The sequence below is a fragment of the Triturus cristatus genome, chromosome 3_1, assembly GCF_964204655.1.
Source record: "Triturus cristatus chromosome 3_1, aTriCri1.1, whole genome shotgun sequence".
Lineage (NCBI taxonomy): Eukaryota > Metazoa > Chordata > Amphibia > Caudata > Salamandridae > Triturus > Triturus cristatus.
In genome coordinates this window covers 628,203,065-628,219,299 of record NC_140583.1, presented here as the reverse complement: position 1 = coordinate 628,219,299, position 16,235 = coordinate 628,203,065, and the positions used below count along the sequence as shown (strand labels likewise).

Below are 16,235 nucleotides of genomic sequence, written 5' to 3'. Positions count from 1 at the left end.
GCTCGGACTCGCCGCATTGAATATCTCTCACCAACGCCCAAACGCTTGAGGCCGCAACACAGCTGCAGTTAGGTCAGAAATCCTTTATTTAAACAAAAGCAGGTAACTTCGCATCCCTTTCTCCGTCCTTGGCCTGATGCATTTCAGAGAATCTTCCTCCTTCTTCAGAGACCGTGTGCCAAATACCAATTCATCTCGTATACTACCTCCCCCTTGCATGCTCTAATTATATCCTTAATTGGCCTCCAGTGTGCCTCAGTGTCCGTAATCAAACCAAATGCATGCCGGGAATTGTAGTAAGTTTGTACCTTTTCAAACACCTTTTGTTTAAATAAAGGTTTTCTGACCTAACTGCAGCTGTGTTGCGGCCTCAAGCGTTTGGGCGTTGGTGAGATATATATATATATAACATGTTGATGGTATACATATACAGATAAACCTCTATATAGATAGATAGATGGAATTTCCCCAGGGAAATAACGGGCACTCACAGGCACGTAAAAAATCACCCAGCCTCTTTAATTCTGCAAATGTGTCTGTGTGACTGCCTTTTTCAATGCTTCCAATCAATGAGATGTACTTGAAGCTTTGCCATTGCTTTTTAAAGGTATCGCAATGGCGTCCCCATAGGTGGGTCACATGTGGTTTTAGAGAGGACTGCACAATTATAGTACATCACGCAGTCATTGAATGATGTACCATGATTGTGCAGTCCTCTCTTTATGTCCACATGGACGACGTCGTTAGTCGCTCAACACCCTCTATCAACCCGCTGAGGTACAGCTGTTAAAAACACAACAACAACAAAAATGGATCCAGTCTGGCACCTGGTGAGAATTCGAAGTTAAGGAATCTGAGGGTAGACCTGTCTCTACCAGATAAGGCGTTACGGAAGATAAGCAACTTATTCGACAATCCCATTCATCAGGTGCATCACCACTTCCTGCTCTGTGGTAAGAGGACAACGCTACCAATTCTGCCATTTGGCGTATGCCCCAAGAGTGTTCAAGTGTTTAGTGGTGTGGCCGTGCACCTGCGACTTGTACACGTTCCCTTACCACAGCAAATGGATGATAAAGAGCAGCAGCTGTGAAAAATGCCCTAATACATACTCAAGCAGGAGTGTCCTTGTTGCACAAGCTAGAGTTCAAAGTATATACCAAAAAAAGTGCATCTCTGGCCTTTGCTGATGTAACTTTCTCTGAGGTCTTTGTTAAAAACAATGACGGGGAAAGCCTTCCCAAACCAAGGAAGCGTAATGGCATTTCAAAGGCTGCTACCTCTTTTTCAGACACTGTCTATTGTTGGTAAGGACAATAATGAAACTGTTGGGAAAGGTGGCATCATATAGAGCGATTGTACCTTACGCAAGATTACTATTGTGACTGTGCTTAGTATGGAATTGGTCACAAGTGGAGGGTCAGTGGGAAGATCTAGTGTTAGTAGGCCTCGCAGTTCAGAAATGCTTCAAATGCTGGAGCACAGGCAATATGTTGTGAGGCCAGCCATTCTTGAACCCTCAGCCATAGGTGGCGATAACAGATGCTTCACTTGTGAATTGGGCACACCTCAACCACTTTGATTCTTCAGGGTAACCAACTCAAGAGCATCAGAGATGCCACATCAACTACCTGGAGCTGACAGTAATTCAGTTAGCACTCTGAGCATTTCCTATGCTCATTCGAGGGAAAATATTCCTAGTAAGGATAAACACAACTGCAATGTATTATGTCCTGCTACAGGGAGGGACACACACTCCTCAACTGTCAGTGCTTGACTAAAGCAAAAGGAGAAGGTTTGCATTGTCAGCATTCCGTCCATCATTTGTTTGCTGTAACACTTTTCGCCCTAAGTGGGATGGATATGCCCAGACGTGGGTCCCTTGCTCACTGTGCCACTGGATTCAAGCTAGCCTGGCTGAAGAAGGGTGACATACCCTGAAACCAGTCCCAGGATGCTTGTTTCCGGTCCAGGGAGGACCTGGCCTGGCAGTTCGGTCTGGACTGTTCCCATGGGCACAGGGTCAAGACTGATTTGCATATGACTGGGTCCAAACTGGGGTGGCGTAGTGGGCAAAAGAACGATGGATTTAACCCAGATCTTTTGACTGGGGGAGAATGTTTGCATTGTCAGCATTCCGTCCATCATTTGTTTGTAGTATCACTTGTGGATTGGGCACACCTCAACCACTTTGATTCTTCAGGGTATCCAACTCAAGAGCATCAGAGATGCCACATCAACTACCTGGAGCGGACAGTAATTCAATTAGCTCTCTGAGCATTTCATATGCTCATTCGAGGGGATATATTCCTAGTAAGGATAAACACAACTGCAATGTATTTTGTCCTGCAACAGGGAGAGACACACACTCCTCAACTGTCAGTGCTTGACTAAAGCATCTGGCATTGGACTATTCCGCGTCACACCCAGATCGTTGCGTAGCTTCTGCCCAAGCATCAACTCTGTGGACCTGCATGATTCATAAACAAGTCGACAAGTAGGAAATGAACCCCCAAGTACTCATAGGTACTTTCAGAAATAAGGCATTCCACAAACTGTCCAAACTTTGCCTTCATTTTCCACACCCACAGTCCATGTGCAGTGCACTATGGATGAACTGGCCAGGGATCTTTGCCTGCACCTTTCTTCTGCTACCTCTGAACCCATACATAATCAAGAGGATGAGGCAAACGTCCTTGATGCTCATTCTGGTTGTACCAGCCTGGGTGAGGCAACCAGAGTACTTCCTGGTAAAGCTGTCAATCCATCACCACGAAGAACTATGAACCAGATCAGATTTACTGGCTCAGCATCGGGGACAACTCCGACATCCAGACCTTCAGCAAATGAACCTAGCGATCTCGCACTCACAAGCATGTACTCGTGCTTTGCTGCAAAATGGACTATGTTTGTCCATTACTGCCTAACAAAATAAATGCAACCTTGGAAAGTAGTTTTCCTAGTTCTAGGAGAGTCACTTCTGATGGTCGGTGAGTTGCATGCCCTCACGGTAGAAGATCTTTTCATACAAGTTTACCAAGATAGGGTTGCCTTCAGGACACATCTGAAGTTTTATCATAAGAAAGAGCCCCATCTCATTTTAAACCATTCAGTTGCCCATTTTCTTTCCAAACCCTCAATCTAGAGCACAGGGGACCTTACATACATTACATGTCAAGAGGAATTAATGTATTGCATTGATATTTCAAAATCCATCCAATGGACCAAACAACTGTTTGTGGCCTTCGCAAAGCGTCACATAGGAAATACCATTTCAGGAGGCGACATTGCTAAATGAATAGTTAAATGCATGCCAACATATTATGGTAAGGCAAAAATCTCTCTCCATCTTGCCCCAAAAGCGCATTCCACTTGGAAAAAGAGAGCAACCATGGCCTTCCTAGGAACCATCCTACATAGCAAACATATGTAGAGTTGCTGTTTTGTCAACATCACACACGTTTATGAAACACAATACTGTCCAACCATTGACACCCATCAGGAGGTTTTGGATGGCCAAACTGCATTAGAAACACTATTCCAGACATCGGCATATTCTGCTTGCTAGCCACCATTTATGGGTGAACATTGCTTTTCAGTCAATGCAGAGCATGTGTACCTAAAGCAATGCATGCTACGAACTGAAAATATTACTTAACCTGTAACCATCCGTTTAGCTTGTGGTGTAAATTCACATCGGCACACCTGCATCCCCGGATACAAATTGTGATCCCACGTCTTAAAGCATATACTCGCAATGCATCATGCAAATTCTTAGTTCTTCTGCTTCGCTTCACTTCACTTACATTACTCACCTGCTCTGGGAAACGTTATCTGAGGTGTAGTCTTAGTCCTGGTGAATTGCGGGCTAATGGAGAATTTACCAGATATCTCCAGCCTGAAGACTTCTTCAAATAAAAAACAACTTGAAACATCTGCAACCAACATCAGATGGTGGGGGTATGGCATTTGAATTTATAGCACAACATTTAGGGTTTGTAACATTATCCTTGTCTATTATAGGAGTAACTACAGTGTCAAAAATCAGACTCCCAAGAGCAGATTCTGCACCATGTTAAAATGTTGCTTTTCCGTGCTACTATATTTGATTACCTATAGTGTGGCCATTAATTCCAAATTCCTAACGTTCAAGTCTGATTTGTGCCCAGTTTATCAACTGTGGGTATTTTAGATCATGTTTCTGCTGTACACTTGATCCAGTGCTTCTAAACAATCTGTCAAAATAGTTCATAATTGTCCATCAATGATGGATACTTCTAAATATGGGATCTTCACCTTTATAATATCCCCGGGTATCAGACTGGACCCAGAAGCGTTTTCAGCATAGCCTCTGCCCTCCAGCAGGTGGCTTTATGCGGATCCAAGCTGTCCCCACTCTTCCCTAGAAATGACTGGAGGGGCATATAGGCACCACCCAAGCATACTGTCGTCCATTCCTTTCTTTCTGCTGCCTCATACATATTCTGGAGCTAGCTCTTAATTTTTTTTCTCTTCCATTAACAAGGTTTTTCTCCAAAATTCCTTTTCCAGTGTGCAAGGGAGCATGCCCCTCCTATAAAACTAATTTGTAACAGTCCTCTTGTATGTACTGTTGCAAACAAATTTGTGTCCGATCCCCATGAAGTTAGTCTTTGGTGTATGGGGTCGGGCCACAACTCTAAATCGTGCAAGGACTGTGCCCAACAAGGCAATCTGCATAACGCTGACCTCCGAAGGAAGTTGCGTAAGGACTGCTCCTCCTTGACGTCAAGGACATGGACCCATTTGGGTTTCCAGGGCTGGTCGTGTGACTGGTTGGTGTCCTGATCCTAGTCTTCGGATAAGCCTAAATTCAAAACAAACACAAGACGACCAAGTGGGCCTCTTCCCAGCCTTCCCGCTCACTGTCTGAGAAGCCATGAGACAATTGAAGTGCCCTTTGGTTTCACTGTCTGTTCCCTTACTGAGGAGCAGATTTTGCAACAGATTTCAGTGCTCCCTAAATAACTGGGTCCGTCTGCGACACCACAACAGATCAAGGAATTTAAGGAAGCCATTCTCTGCATCTTTGGCACCCTACCATCTCCCTTTGATGCACCTTTCAGCCCCATGGATCTGCGAATGCCTCCAGTCGGGTTACTGCCGTCTGGTTCACCGTTGGCATCCTCCATGTCTCCTGAATCCACTTCAGGTTCAGCTCTTATTCCAGACCTGATTCCATGCTCAGCATCACGATATTTGCTGGTTTCAGCCCTGTTGATGCACTACTGAGTCCACCAACACCAGAGGAGGACATCGATCCCATAGCTTTATTCAAATCTGGTCCAACCTCAGTAGAAGTCGTGCTCAAGCTCAATTCCTACACACCTGTACTCCATACATTCTGACTGATAATACAGTGTGTTTGCCTGGGAGCAGCCCTCCAGTGTGCCAACAACTTTTCCGATCAGACTGACTAAAGCCAAGCAGCTTTTGGTGACGATACTTTTTATGTGGATCTACATGATGCTAGTCGGGTGAACACTTTTACTGACACAAGACTACTGCCTAGCTAGCCCTTCTACAAAAGAGTCTGCTTCTTTTGCCATAGACAGGCAGCTGAAGTCTTGGATCTGCAACTGCCATCATTTGAGGTAAAACTCAAAGTCCTTATGTACTTTTACACCCTGGACAATCCTCATCTTAACCCTTCCTGCCGTTCAGTGATGCCTTGATCGACACCCTCATGGTCACTTGGACCAAACCCTGCTCTTGCCCACTCGTAAACAGACAGGTGGCCCTTGCTCAAAGAGTCGCTTTGAATGATCCTTCTTTTCTAATGCAACACACTACTTCTGAGAGCCTGGTAGCACAAACCTCTACTAGCAGGGTTATTCCCAACTCTTTTCCCACTATACCTCCGGATTGAGTCAAAAAGAATTGAGGCATTTGTAAAGTGGATGTTTTGTCCACTAACCTTGCCCTCAGATCAGGCAGGGCTATCTCTTTGCTGAAAAGTTACTCCCTCACATTGTGGGACTCTGTCGCTTAGCTATTAACTGCAGTCCAGTCAACATTTCTGACCAGTTTAGTACAGACAATTCAAGATAGCCAGGATGTGGCCAAGTACTTCATCCGGTCAGACCTGAACACAACAGACTGCTCAATTAAAGTACTTGGTATTAACGTGGTGCTTTTGTGCAACGCTTGGATGAGATCCACAGGCTTCTCTGGTGATGTCCAGGCATTACGCATTGATAAGCGGTTCGACGTGTCTCGCCTCTTTGGCAAGAAGGAAGATTTCGGCCTTGAGCGCTTTCAAGATAGCGTTACTACACTCCCTTGAGCCTTCTGCACATGCAAGGCAATTTCCCCAACACTTTTGCCCCATTTATAGGCATCTCTATGGGTTTCACCTTTAGGCACCTTAGTGCTTTCAGGGTCGCGGATCCGGCAGACAACATTCAGATCAGCAGGGGGAGCCCGCTACCTGTCCTTTCCTGGCAACAGTATCCAGTCTGCTTTAGTTTGGCATTAGTGGCACACAACCATCCCATGGCTGGCAAGGTCACTCATTTTCTCCACTGGTGGCAAGTGATAACATCCAACAGGTGAATCCTGCAGATAGTAGTATGGGGTTACATCCTGCCACTCCTTTCTGCCCCGCTGAGTCTTCGACCTACACTAGAGTTGCTTTTGGAGGGCCTTATTACTATTTTGCTGAAGCAAGTGCAGGCTCTTTTGTAGAAATGAGCCATTGAGAGGATCCAAATTCGGAAATGGGTGTTATTCCAGTTATTTGCCTAGTCCTGAAAAAGGGTGGAGGCCTACGCCCTACTTTAGATCTTTGACATGTCAAATTTAATCGGCAGAAGAACAAATTGAAGATGCTCACATTGGGGATACCAGTTGTTAGAAAAGGGGGTCTCTAGTTGGCAAGGGTTTGCACCTTTGTCCAAGTAGGGACCCTTCCTTCTAGTCAGGATAAGGAAGTTACACTCCTAAAATAACCCCTGCTCACCCCCTTGCTAGATTGGTACGAGCAGTCAGGCTTACTTTAGAGGCAGTTTGTAAAGCATTTGCACATAACCAACAGTAATACAGTGAAGACACTACAAAAGGATACCACACCAGTTTAGAAAAATATCCAATATTTTTATATATCAAAATCAAAAACTATAAAAATCCATCATACAGATCTCATAAATCTTCAGGAATCAAAATAAACTTGAAATACAGTTCCTTAAAGTCGATCGCTCCGTCTGGGGCTATCACGGCGTCTTGAGCAACAAATCCAAACAGTTCTGGCTGACTGCGGCGTTGCGAGCCAGCTACTGTGTCGAAGATGGCCCTTAAAGTCACAAGTGTTGCAGATCGAACTCCTTGAGGTTGAAGTGGGGGGCGTCAGCAGGCGCCAGAGCTACAGTGCTGCGTGAGGTGCCCTAAGGTCGCAGGGCAGGCAGCGGCTCGGTGGCGGTCGTCCAGCGGCATGGTGAGACCAGGGCTGCAGTGCAAAATGATGCGGTGCTGGCAGGTCAAGGTCCAAACAGCGACGTTGTTGTTGCTGAAGCGCTGTAGTCGCCTGACGAACTGGATTTGATGGCGCCAGTAGGCCAAGGCTGCGGTGTGGGATGAGGACGGTGCATCGCGTAACTTAAGAGCGGTGCCCTGGAACCACAGTGCAAGCAGCGGCATCTGTCTGCATGGAGTGGTGTCGGGGATACAAAGGCATCATGAAGCAAGGCGGTGCGAAGAGCGGTGCCCACTTATCGCGGTGCAAGCAGCAGCTCGGTGGCGGCATTGGGTGGTGGCGTCGGTGAGACCAGGGTTGTGGTGCCCTCTGAGGAGCCTTCAAGACACGGAGTCGGTAGCGGCATCGTAGACAGCGTCTGGTTGTTTTTTCTTCTGTTGCAGCACAAAACACCCAGTCCCCAGTGCTGGTGGCAGAAGAACTTGAACTCTTTGCTGTTCCAGAGACTTCTTGAACAGGGGGCAAGCTCTACTTTAAGCCCTTAGAGAAACTCAATAAAGAAGTTGCAGAAAGTTCAATCCAGTCCTTTCACTGCCCGAGACAGAAGCGGCCACTGCAGGCCAACACTGCAAACCACACAGCAAAGTGGTAGTTCCTCCTCACAGCTTCTCCATCTCTTCTTCTTGGCAGTCTTCTTGGTCCAAAAGAGTTCTAAAGCTCTGGTGTCTGGGCCCCAATATTTATACTCTGAATCCCTTTGTTCTCTCAGGCAGAGAGTGTCTGTGCTTAGTCCAAACCAGTTCTGTCCTCTCTGGCCCAGCTTCCTGTCAGGAGGCGGAGACAGCATTGTGAAAGGCAGACCAGGCCCATTCAGGTGAAAGGAAATCTCCTCCCCTTACTCTAAATGCAGCCCATGGTCTATTCAGCCCAGCCCTAACTCATCCAGACTCTCTGCAGCCTCTGCACATCCCAGCCCCTGTCACTCCAAAGCCAGTCAGTCAATACACATCCTAGCAGAGGCACACTGGATGGCTAAACAAGAAAATACCTACTTTCTAAAAGTGGTATTTTCAAACACAGAATGTAAAAATCACCCTCACTAACAGATGCATTTTAACATTCTGAGTTCAGGCATACTAAACTTTATCTTCCTATCTGGTCCCAATTGGAAGTTAGATTTATAAGATGTTCTAAATAAACTCCCATTCTATTCTATGGGACAGGTAGCCTTTCAGTAGCGAAAAACAAAATGCACTGTAATTCACTACCAGGACATGTCACACACATACACTGCACCCTGCCCACAGGTGTAACTTGGGCCTACCTTAGGGGTGACTCGCATGTAAGAAAAGGGAAGGTTAGGGCCTGGCAAGTGGGGTTACAAACTGCGCACAGACTCTGCAGTGGCTGGTCTGAGTTACCGTTACAGGGCTACTTCTGTGGATGGCACAATCAGCGCTGCAGGCCCACTAGTAGCATTTGATTTACAGGCCCTGGCACACTCAGTGTACTTTACTAGGGGCTTACCAGTAAATCAAAAAGGCCAATCATGGAAACACCGATTCACAATACAATTCTCCCAGAGAGTATATGCACTTTAGCACTGAATAGCAGTGGTAAAGTGCCCAGAGTCCTAAAATCAACAACAGCAGGTCAGGAAAAAATAGGAGGAAGAACCAAAAGTTTGGGGATAACCCTGCAAAAAGGGCCATTTCCAACATCAGTCTTCTGATTGGAGAACTGGGTATTGAAGGAGAGCTCACCACAGTCAGTCATAGACCACCTCCATACACTGCTGAACCTCCTCACATCATTGAGGTTCACAAAGTGCTAAAGATGTGCTGAAGTCACAAATGACTCCTTTGTAGAGACTCTTTCATCAGTTATCCAGGACACAGTGCACTTTTGCTCTGGAATAAGAAGCCCAGGAAATTCAGGCTATTTTATGTTGAGTTAAAATAATTTCTTACAGCGCATGACTCACACTCTAAGGTGTATGTAAGCTCTCGACAACCAGAAGAGTGTAAATAAACCAGTTAAAACATTCACGTTTTTCAAAGTTTTTTTAAATTCAAAGAAATCATGACTCATCCTGATTTGCATGGGAAGCTTTTTCCGGTGTGATGTAGCAAGGTGTGAAAAAGATCTGCCGCCCCATGTGGAGGTGCTGATTCTATGATGTTTTAATAAAGCGTGATTTCAAGATCTAAGCAGTCGCAAAGGTTGATATTGACCACGTTTAGCATGCAAATAAGAGGGAAGGCTCTTTGTTAGTGCCCCGTAGATTAGGCAACACAGCTTATAAACAACACACTTCCTGATAGGTAGCCAATGGAGGGCATGCAGAATGGGAGCCAAGATTGAGTGGAGGGAAGGTTGCAAATTACCGGGCTGCTGTATTCTGCATCACTTGGAACTTGGCAGACGAGCCATTTGCTGCTACTTAGAGTGCATTCTCAGAGCTCCATCAACTGGTCATCATTCCGATATTTCAGCTTCAAAACTGAGTTCGGGTTCGGATGGCTCTGAGATTTCATAGCTTACTGGCTTCCTACATCCTGCTTGTGAACCATGCCAGGTGACATATGCTGGTTCTGCAATGGGAATGGAAGTCTTAGTACCAAGGGAGCCTGTCTGACTTCTTTCAGAGGAGACTGCACACAATCTGCAGTGGTGGCTGGTCAACCACAATTCGACCAGTGGCAAACCCCTCTCCCTACCCCACCCAGAGTGGGCGGTGGTGACAGATGCATCCCTGCTGGATTCAAAATGTCATTTGGGAGAGGTGGTGGACTTTGGTCCCAGGCAGAGGCATGCCTTCACATCCTGCTGGAGTTGTGAGCCATTCGCTTGGCGTTCAAAACCTACCTGCTGTTCATCAAGTGGAGGCTGGTTCATATCCTCACGAACAACACCACTGCCATGTTGAATTGCAACAAGTGGGATGCCTGTTGACTTGGCTGATTTATTTGGGTATCTTTTTGATTGTACACCACATTGCATCATCCGACGGACCACAAATGACAGCTTCAACTGGAGGTGGAGCTGGGCATCTCCCAGCAATGGGGAGAACTCGGTCTCTGTCTCTTCAGCACTGCAGAAAATGAGCAGTGTCCACACATTTTCATGTTAGTGTCCCCAAGAAGGCTCACTCTCAGCTGCATTCCACCTAGCCTGGAGCACGTGACTCCTGTATGCCTACTTACTGCTACCTCTCCTGCCCAGATTTCTGAAGAACATCAATAGCGACTGGGCACAAGTTATCCCAGTTGCTTCGAATTGGGTCAGGAGAGTGTGGTGCCTGGGACTTTTGGTCATCTGTCCTCTGATCAGTCTACCGCTTTGGGAGGATCTTCTGTCTCGGCAGCATGGCAGGGTCTTGCACCTAGCTCTGCGTAATGTACACCTCCATGTGTGGAGATTGAGTGGTGGCCGTTGACTGCATTTGATTTATCTTCTTTAGTAGTGGACATCATCCTGGTGGCCAAGCTTGTTCCTATAAAAGCTGTTTACACCAGACGCTGGAAGAAATTTGTGTGTTGCACCCCTTAAACTGCCCCGTTGTAAGGGTGTCCATTGGATTTGCAACTGTTTATTCTGTTTTTGGCCCAATAAGGTCATGCCAGGCATTGTTAAAGCTCACCCCTTTCAGCCTTTTTGTCTCCATTTTCAAATCCGCTGTTATGGTGGTCTTTCTCAAAGGTTTTCTCCACGTTTCCTCCCAAACCTTTTGTGATGCCACAGTTGTATCTTAATTTAGTCCTTACTTGCATGTACTCCTTTTGAGCCAATGCATAGCTGTCTCCTACATCTCCTGACCCTGAAGGCCTTCTCATCGCAATAACCTCCGCATGTTGCGCGAGTGAGCTTCAAACTCTTTTACTCCAGCCTTCCTACACCACCTTTGTTGTGGAAAAACAGGTGCTGACGGCTAGAGCCACCAAGTTGTGACTTCCTTTCACGTCCGAAATCTATCCCTCTTCCGATGTTCTTTGCCCCACCTCACCCATCAAAAGAGAAGGGGACATTTCACCTTGATTTGAATCCTAAAGAGTACTTTGCTTTACATAGATCACACTAAAACCATACGGTGGATTACCAGCTTTTAGTGGGATTTTCTGGGTCAACGAAAGGCAAACTGGTGATGAAACTGAGATTTTAGAGAAGGATAAGATGTGCTACACAATGGCCAAAAAGCATCCCACCAAATTGTTGAGGTCCCATTGCACCGGGAACAAGGGTGCTACCACTGTTAGCATGTGGAGTCCCTTTCCTGGATATTTGTCAGGCTGTAAAGTGGGCATCAGTGCACACATTCATGAAGCACTACTGATATCACAGCAGAGTCTGACAGGAAAGGCTTTGTGGACTTTCGTTCCTGCATTCAGAGTCATTCCACAGACCCATCACCTGTGGAGATTCTGCTTTGATATCTATTCTAAAGGTAAGGAATCCGGTTAGAAATGAGCATCCGAAGAACAGGTTATCATCTGTAACTGTCTTTCTGGAGGATACTCTAACTGCAGATTCCTCACCACACTCCCACCTTTCTGTTCTCTGCACTCTTTTCCATCTCAAAAGGTCCCAAATTAAGAGATATGCGCACTAGCACTAACAATTAGTTTTTGGACTCTTTGTCTGAAGGCACGGACAATGCCCAGAAAGAAACTAACGTCACAGTGCTGTGGTGGCGTCTACATGCAGCTCCAATCATCACTTTCAGGGCAGAGTGGACTAAACGCAGAGCCAGACGCCGCACAGGGGCTAGGCTGGAAAATCCTCTGGACCCAGTCTAGCGCCTGGGGATATACTAAACTTCAGGAATCTGTGCTTAGAGTATCCTCCAGAAAGAGCTTTACCAAAGGTAAGAAATTTGTTTTTACCATTGGTCCATTGAAATTAATACCTTTTAAAGTGGCTGTAATCTTTCTGACAGGAGTGTTTAAAACCATGTAACTGTAGAAGATAATTGCGCTTGTCTGTTATAATGATGTGTTCGAAGTAGGGAGACCATCTTCCTCCAGGTCATTACAAAATTGTCAACATTGTTTACTGTCCTGAAATTTCATTTGATGTTAATTCTGGACATTATAACCTTGTTTTACTTTCATTGATTAAGACCTGAAAACTATGATTTGTAGATGAAAAGTCCAAGAATGACGACAATGTCTGTAATGAGCTGGAGTGAAGTGGTTATCCTAGTTGGGGCACAAGATTACTGGTATAATACCTGCAATGTTTCGGATGATGTAAATGTAGCTTTCTTGTGAGTACTTTGAAGGTGGTAAGGAAAAGATGAAAGCAGATTTACTGCGGTCAGAGCATGAAATTCAATTTGTATTGATAGGTAAAGGGTTGAGTAACATTCTGTAATTTCTTGATTGTTGACTGTAGTGGTGCCAATTCCTAGGTGGATTTTCATGAAATTTATTTTTGCATCACTATTGTCATACTTGGTGTACTTTTAATGAAATAGTAATATGTCTCTTCCCAGTATCCACCAAAAATATGTACATGCCTTTCTCTCCGTGACTAGCTTTTATTTTTACATAGAAAGGTTGTTTACTATCTCTTTTTCTCCCCCTATCACCAGTATCTTAAGCTTGCCGCAGCAAACATCTCCAATCTCCAGAACGCCAAGTCTCCCTGCAGTGGATACAAGTTATATGAACTCTTCCCTTATCCAGGACTATCGACACCCATTTCACATGACACCCATGCCTTACGACTTACAAGGTAAGTTTCTATGGGGAAGACTACAGGGCTGCGATTTGAATTTTCACTGCTGCAACTCTAGACAGTAAAGTAGTTGGAGGACAACAAATCACATAAACTTTATTTTTCTGGGAAAGGCCACTTCTGTTGATCTCAAGATGAGCTCAGACCAACAAGACTTTCTGAGTAGCAACACATTATAAAATGTTCTTACTGGGTTTTTCTACCAATCCTGTAGTGTCCCCATTATGGTAATTAAGTATATCTGTTCTCCAGCAAAGAAAAGTGTACTCCATCATGAAGAAACAAAAATGGAAATTTGTAGGCAATGTCTTCATGATGCACCGCCTCAATATTCCTAGCCTTGCAAAACTCCTGCAGCTCTCTGTTCACCCCATTTCTTCCTGTGTTGGTAGCTACTGGCTTTCTTACTCTCCAGGCAAACTGTTTGTAACAGTTGTGCCCTAACATAGCGTTGCCTAATCTGCACCAGATCATTCTCTCCCACCTCTATTAGGAGAGCAACAGGCCTCAGCCATGTAACCTGCAATTCCCACAGTGTATGTAGAACTTGTCCCCAATGTATTCCCTTTTGGCTGTACCAACAACCTGCCATCATTTCATCATTCAAACCCAGTTGTTGTCCTTAGCATTATATCCCTGCATTTTACCCAGCCCACCTTGCTATTGAGTGCCTGCAAATCCAAACTTATTTCCTCCAGTACAACCATGCACCCAAGCTTGGTCAACAAAGTACCTCCTTAGCATTACACACCACCTATCTGCCCTCCGGGGCCAGTTTAAGTTAGGTTTACGGAATGTTTTTTGTTGTGTTATGCTATATTATTGTGATGTGGTGTTATATGTTGTGTTGGGTGTTATCCCAGTAGGGCATCCTGGTTCTGATAGCAAGAACTGGAGTGGCCAAGAGTGGGCTGTGTCTAGGTGGACAGCCAAGTCTTCAGTTGCTTGCGAAATTCAAGAACTGAGGAGGCTGCTCTGATCTGCAGAGGCCTGTTCCATTCTTTGGGGTGAGGTAGGAGAAGACACAACCCTCTGGCTGTGGTTCTGTGCAAGTGGGGAATGTATGCGAGTAAGTGTCCAACTCAGCGGCGGTGTCTAGTAGGTTTATGGGAGTTGATGCGATTGTTATAATAAGTAGGGCAATGTTGTATCTGACTGGGTGAAGAGTTTGGAGAGAGCTCATTTGTGGACTGGGAGACTGGAGGTCTTTGAAGTGTGGGGTAACGTGCATGTTGGAGTGTTTTGTTTGAGAACGAGTCTGGCTGCTGAATTTTTTGTGGTCAGGAGTCTTCTAATCAGTTGTTCATTGATTCTGACATAGAGCGCATTGCTGTAGTCCAGCTTGCACTGATGAGGGCCTGGGTGACTGTTTTGCACGTGTTGATAGGAAGCCATTTGAAGATGATCTTGTTTATCTTTAGTGTTTAGAAACAGGAGATGGAGACTCACTTCATTTGTCAGGTCCTGGCGGGCTGGTTGTAGACTACTGTGCCAAGTTTCTTCATATGAGTGGCCAGGTGGGTTGTGGGTCAAATTTCAGCAAGCCTCAGGTGGATTTCCATATTGCGGTGTCTTTGCCAAAGATTACTACTTCTGTTTTGTCTGTATTTAGATTGTGATACTTGGGTTTCGTCCATCTAGCGACTTCAGTCATGCAGGTGGAGAAGTTGGTCTGGGTGGTCGGTGTTATGTCAGAAAGGGAGAAGATGAGATGGTTGTCTGCATAGGATATGATATTGACTCCATGGACATGCATGATGCTGGAGGGTGGGGCCATGTAGACATTGAACATAGTTGAGCTGACTGATGATCTTCTGTAACTCCGCAGATGAGACTGATTGGGTTTGATCTATTAGATAGAAGCAGACCCAGCAGAGTATGTGGCCTTGAATGCTGGCTTCATGAAGGCGTTGGATGAGGATGGGGTGAGGGACTGTGTTGAAGGTGGCAGATTGGTCCAGTAGGATGAGGGCATCAGTGACTCCTCAGTCGGATGTAGTCAGTGGTGATAATGAGGGCGGAATCCATGTGGTAGTGGGTCTGAAACGGATTGATTTGTGTCAAGGATGTGGTTGACTTTGAGGTGGGTGACTAGTTTGTCCTTGATCTTTTCAATTCCTATCACTGGGTAGGGTAGCAGGGAAATGGGTCAGAAGTGAGTAGCGTCTTGGGTCAGCTTGAGTTTTCTTTTAGGGGCAGTCATGCAGTCCACCTCTGATACACCAAAACTAACCTTGAAGACTGTTCCTTGCTTCCACCTCCTGAGGGATCCTCTGGTATCCAAAATGCGCCAAAACACAGCATTGCTAATTTGGGCAGATACATCTGGAACTCCTTCTGTCTACTGTAATAGATTGACATCTCTCATGTTGTTTTCCTCTTTCCCTGGGCCTTCTTGCTAAGATCTGCCTATCAAAATCTGCCTGTCACCCCCTGGGCCTCAAAATTGCTATACCTGCTATTTTCCCAACAATCATAAGTGGAGCCATTTCCATCTTTTTTTCAAATACATGGCGAAATTAACCATGTTGTCACTCATGTTCTCTAATCCAACTCATTACTGTGCCTATTCTTGACCCTACTTCTCAAGAATTCCTGCTACACATGACAATATGAAATCTTACTAACCAATCAAGTGAGCTTTCAGTCAGTCTCAGAGCTCTTATAGGCCTAGCATCCACAGGTCTCCCGGAGGGAGTTTGATGTGCTCCCAACAACTCATTTCAATCATTGGCAGGCATTCTGTTCACACCTCTGACAAGAACATTGTATCTCACTCCTGTGCCTTCCCATGTCATCAGCAGCTGAGCTCTGCAAAAATATCATTTTAATTGTTTGCCGCACAAGCCTGTGGGTGTGTTAGTGCTTCAACAATACACTCAGTTGATTAATACAAGATTGTAGCCGATTTAGTTTTATAGCTTTGGCCTCCATGCTCACACTTCCTTCCTTTTGGCACATGAGTTCCAACCTTACCTCTCAATGTCATGTAAATACCAGGCCTGTTTCTGGAATTCATATCCTCTTCTATTTCTTCTTTATCTCC

General features: G+C 45.4%; 1 protein-coding gene across 3 annotated transcripts in view; it reads left to right on the top strand.

The window, feature by feature from the left end:
• Positions 1-16,235, top strand: part of PIAS1 (protein inhibitor of activated STAT 1) — an 872,437-nt gene that overhangs the window by 739,519 nt on the left and 116,683 nt on the right. For all 3 annotated transcript variants that reach the window (XM_085644594.1, XM_085644596.1, XM_085644595.1), the window contains exon 12: positions 13,044-13,186. In XM_085644594.1, coding sequence (XP_085500720.1) covers positions 13,044-13,186 — 143 coding nt within the window. The remainder of the gene's footprint in view (positions 1-13,043; positions 13,187-16,235) is intronic.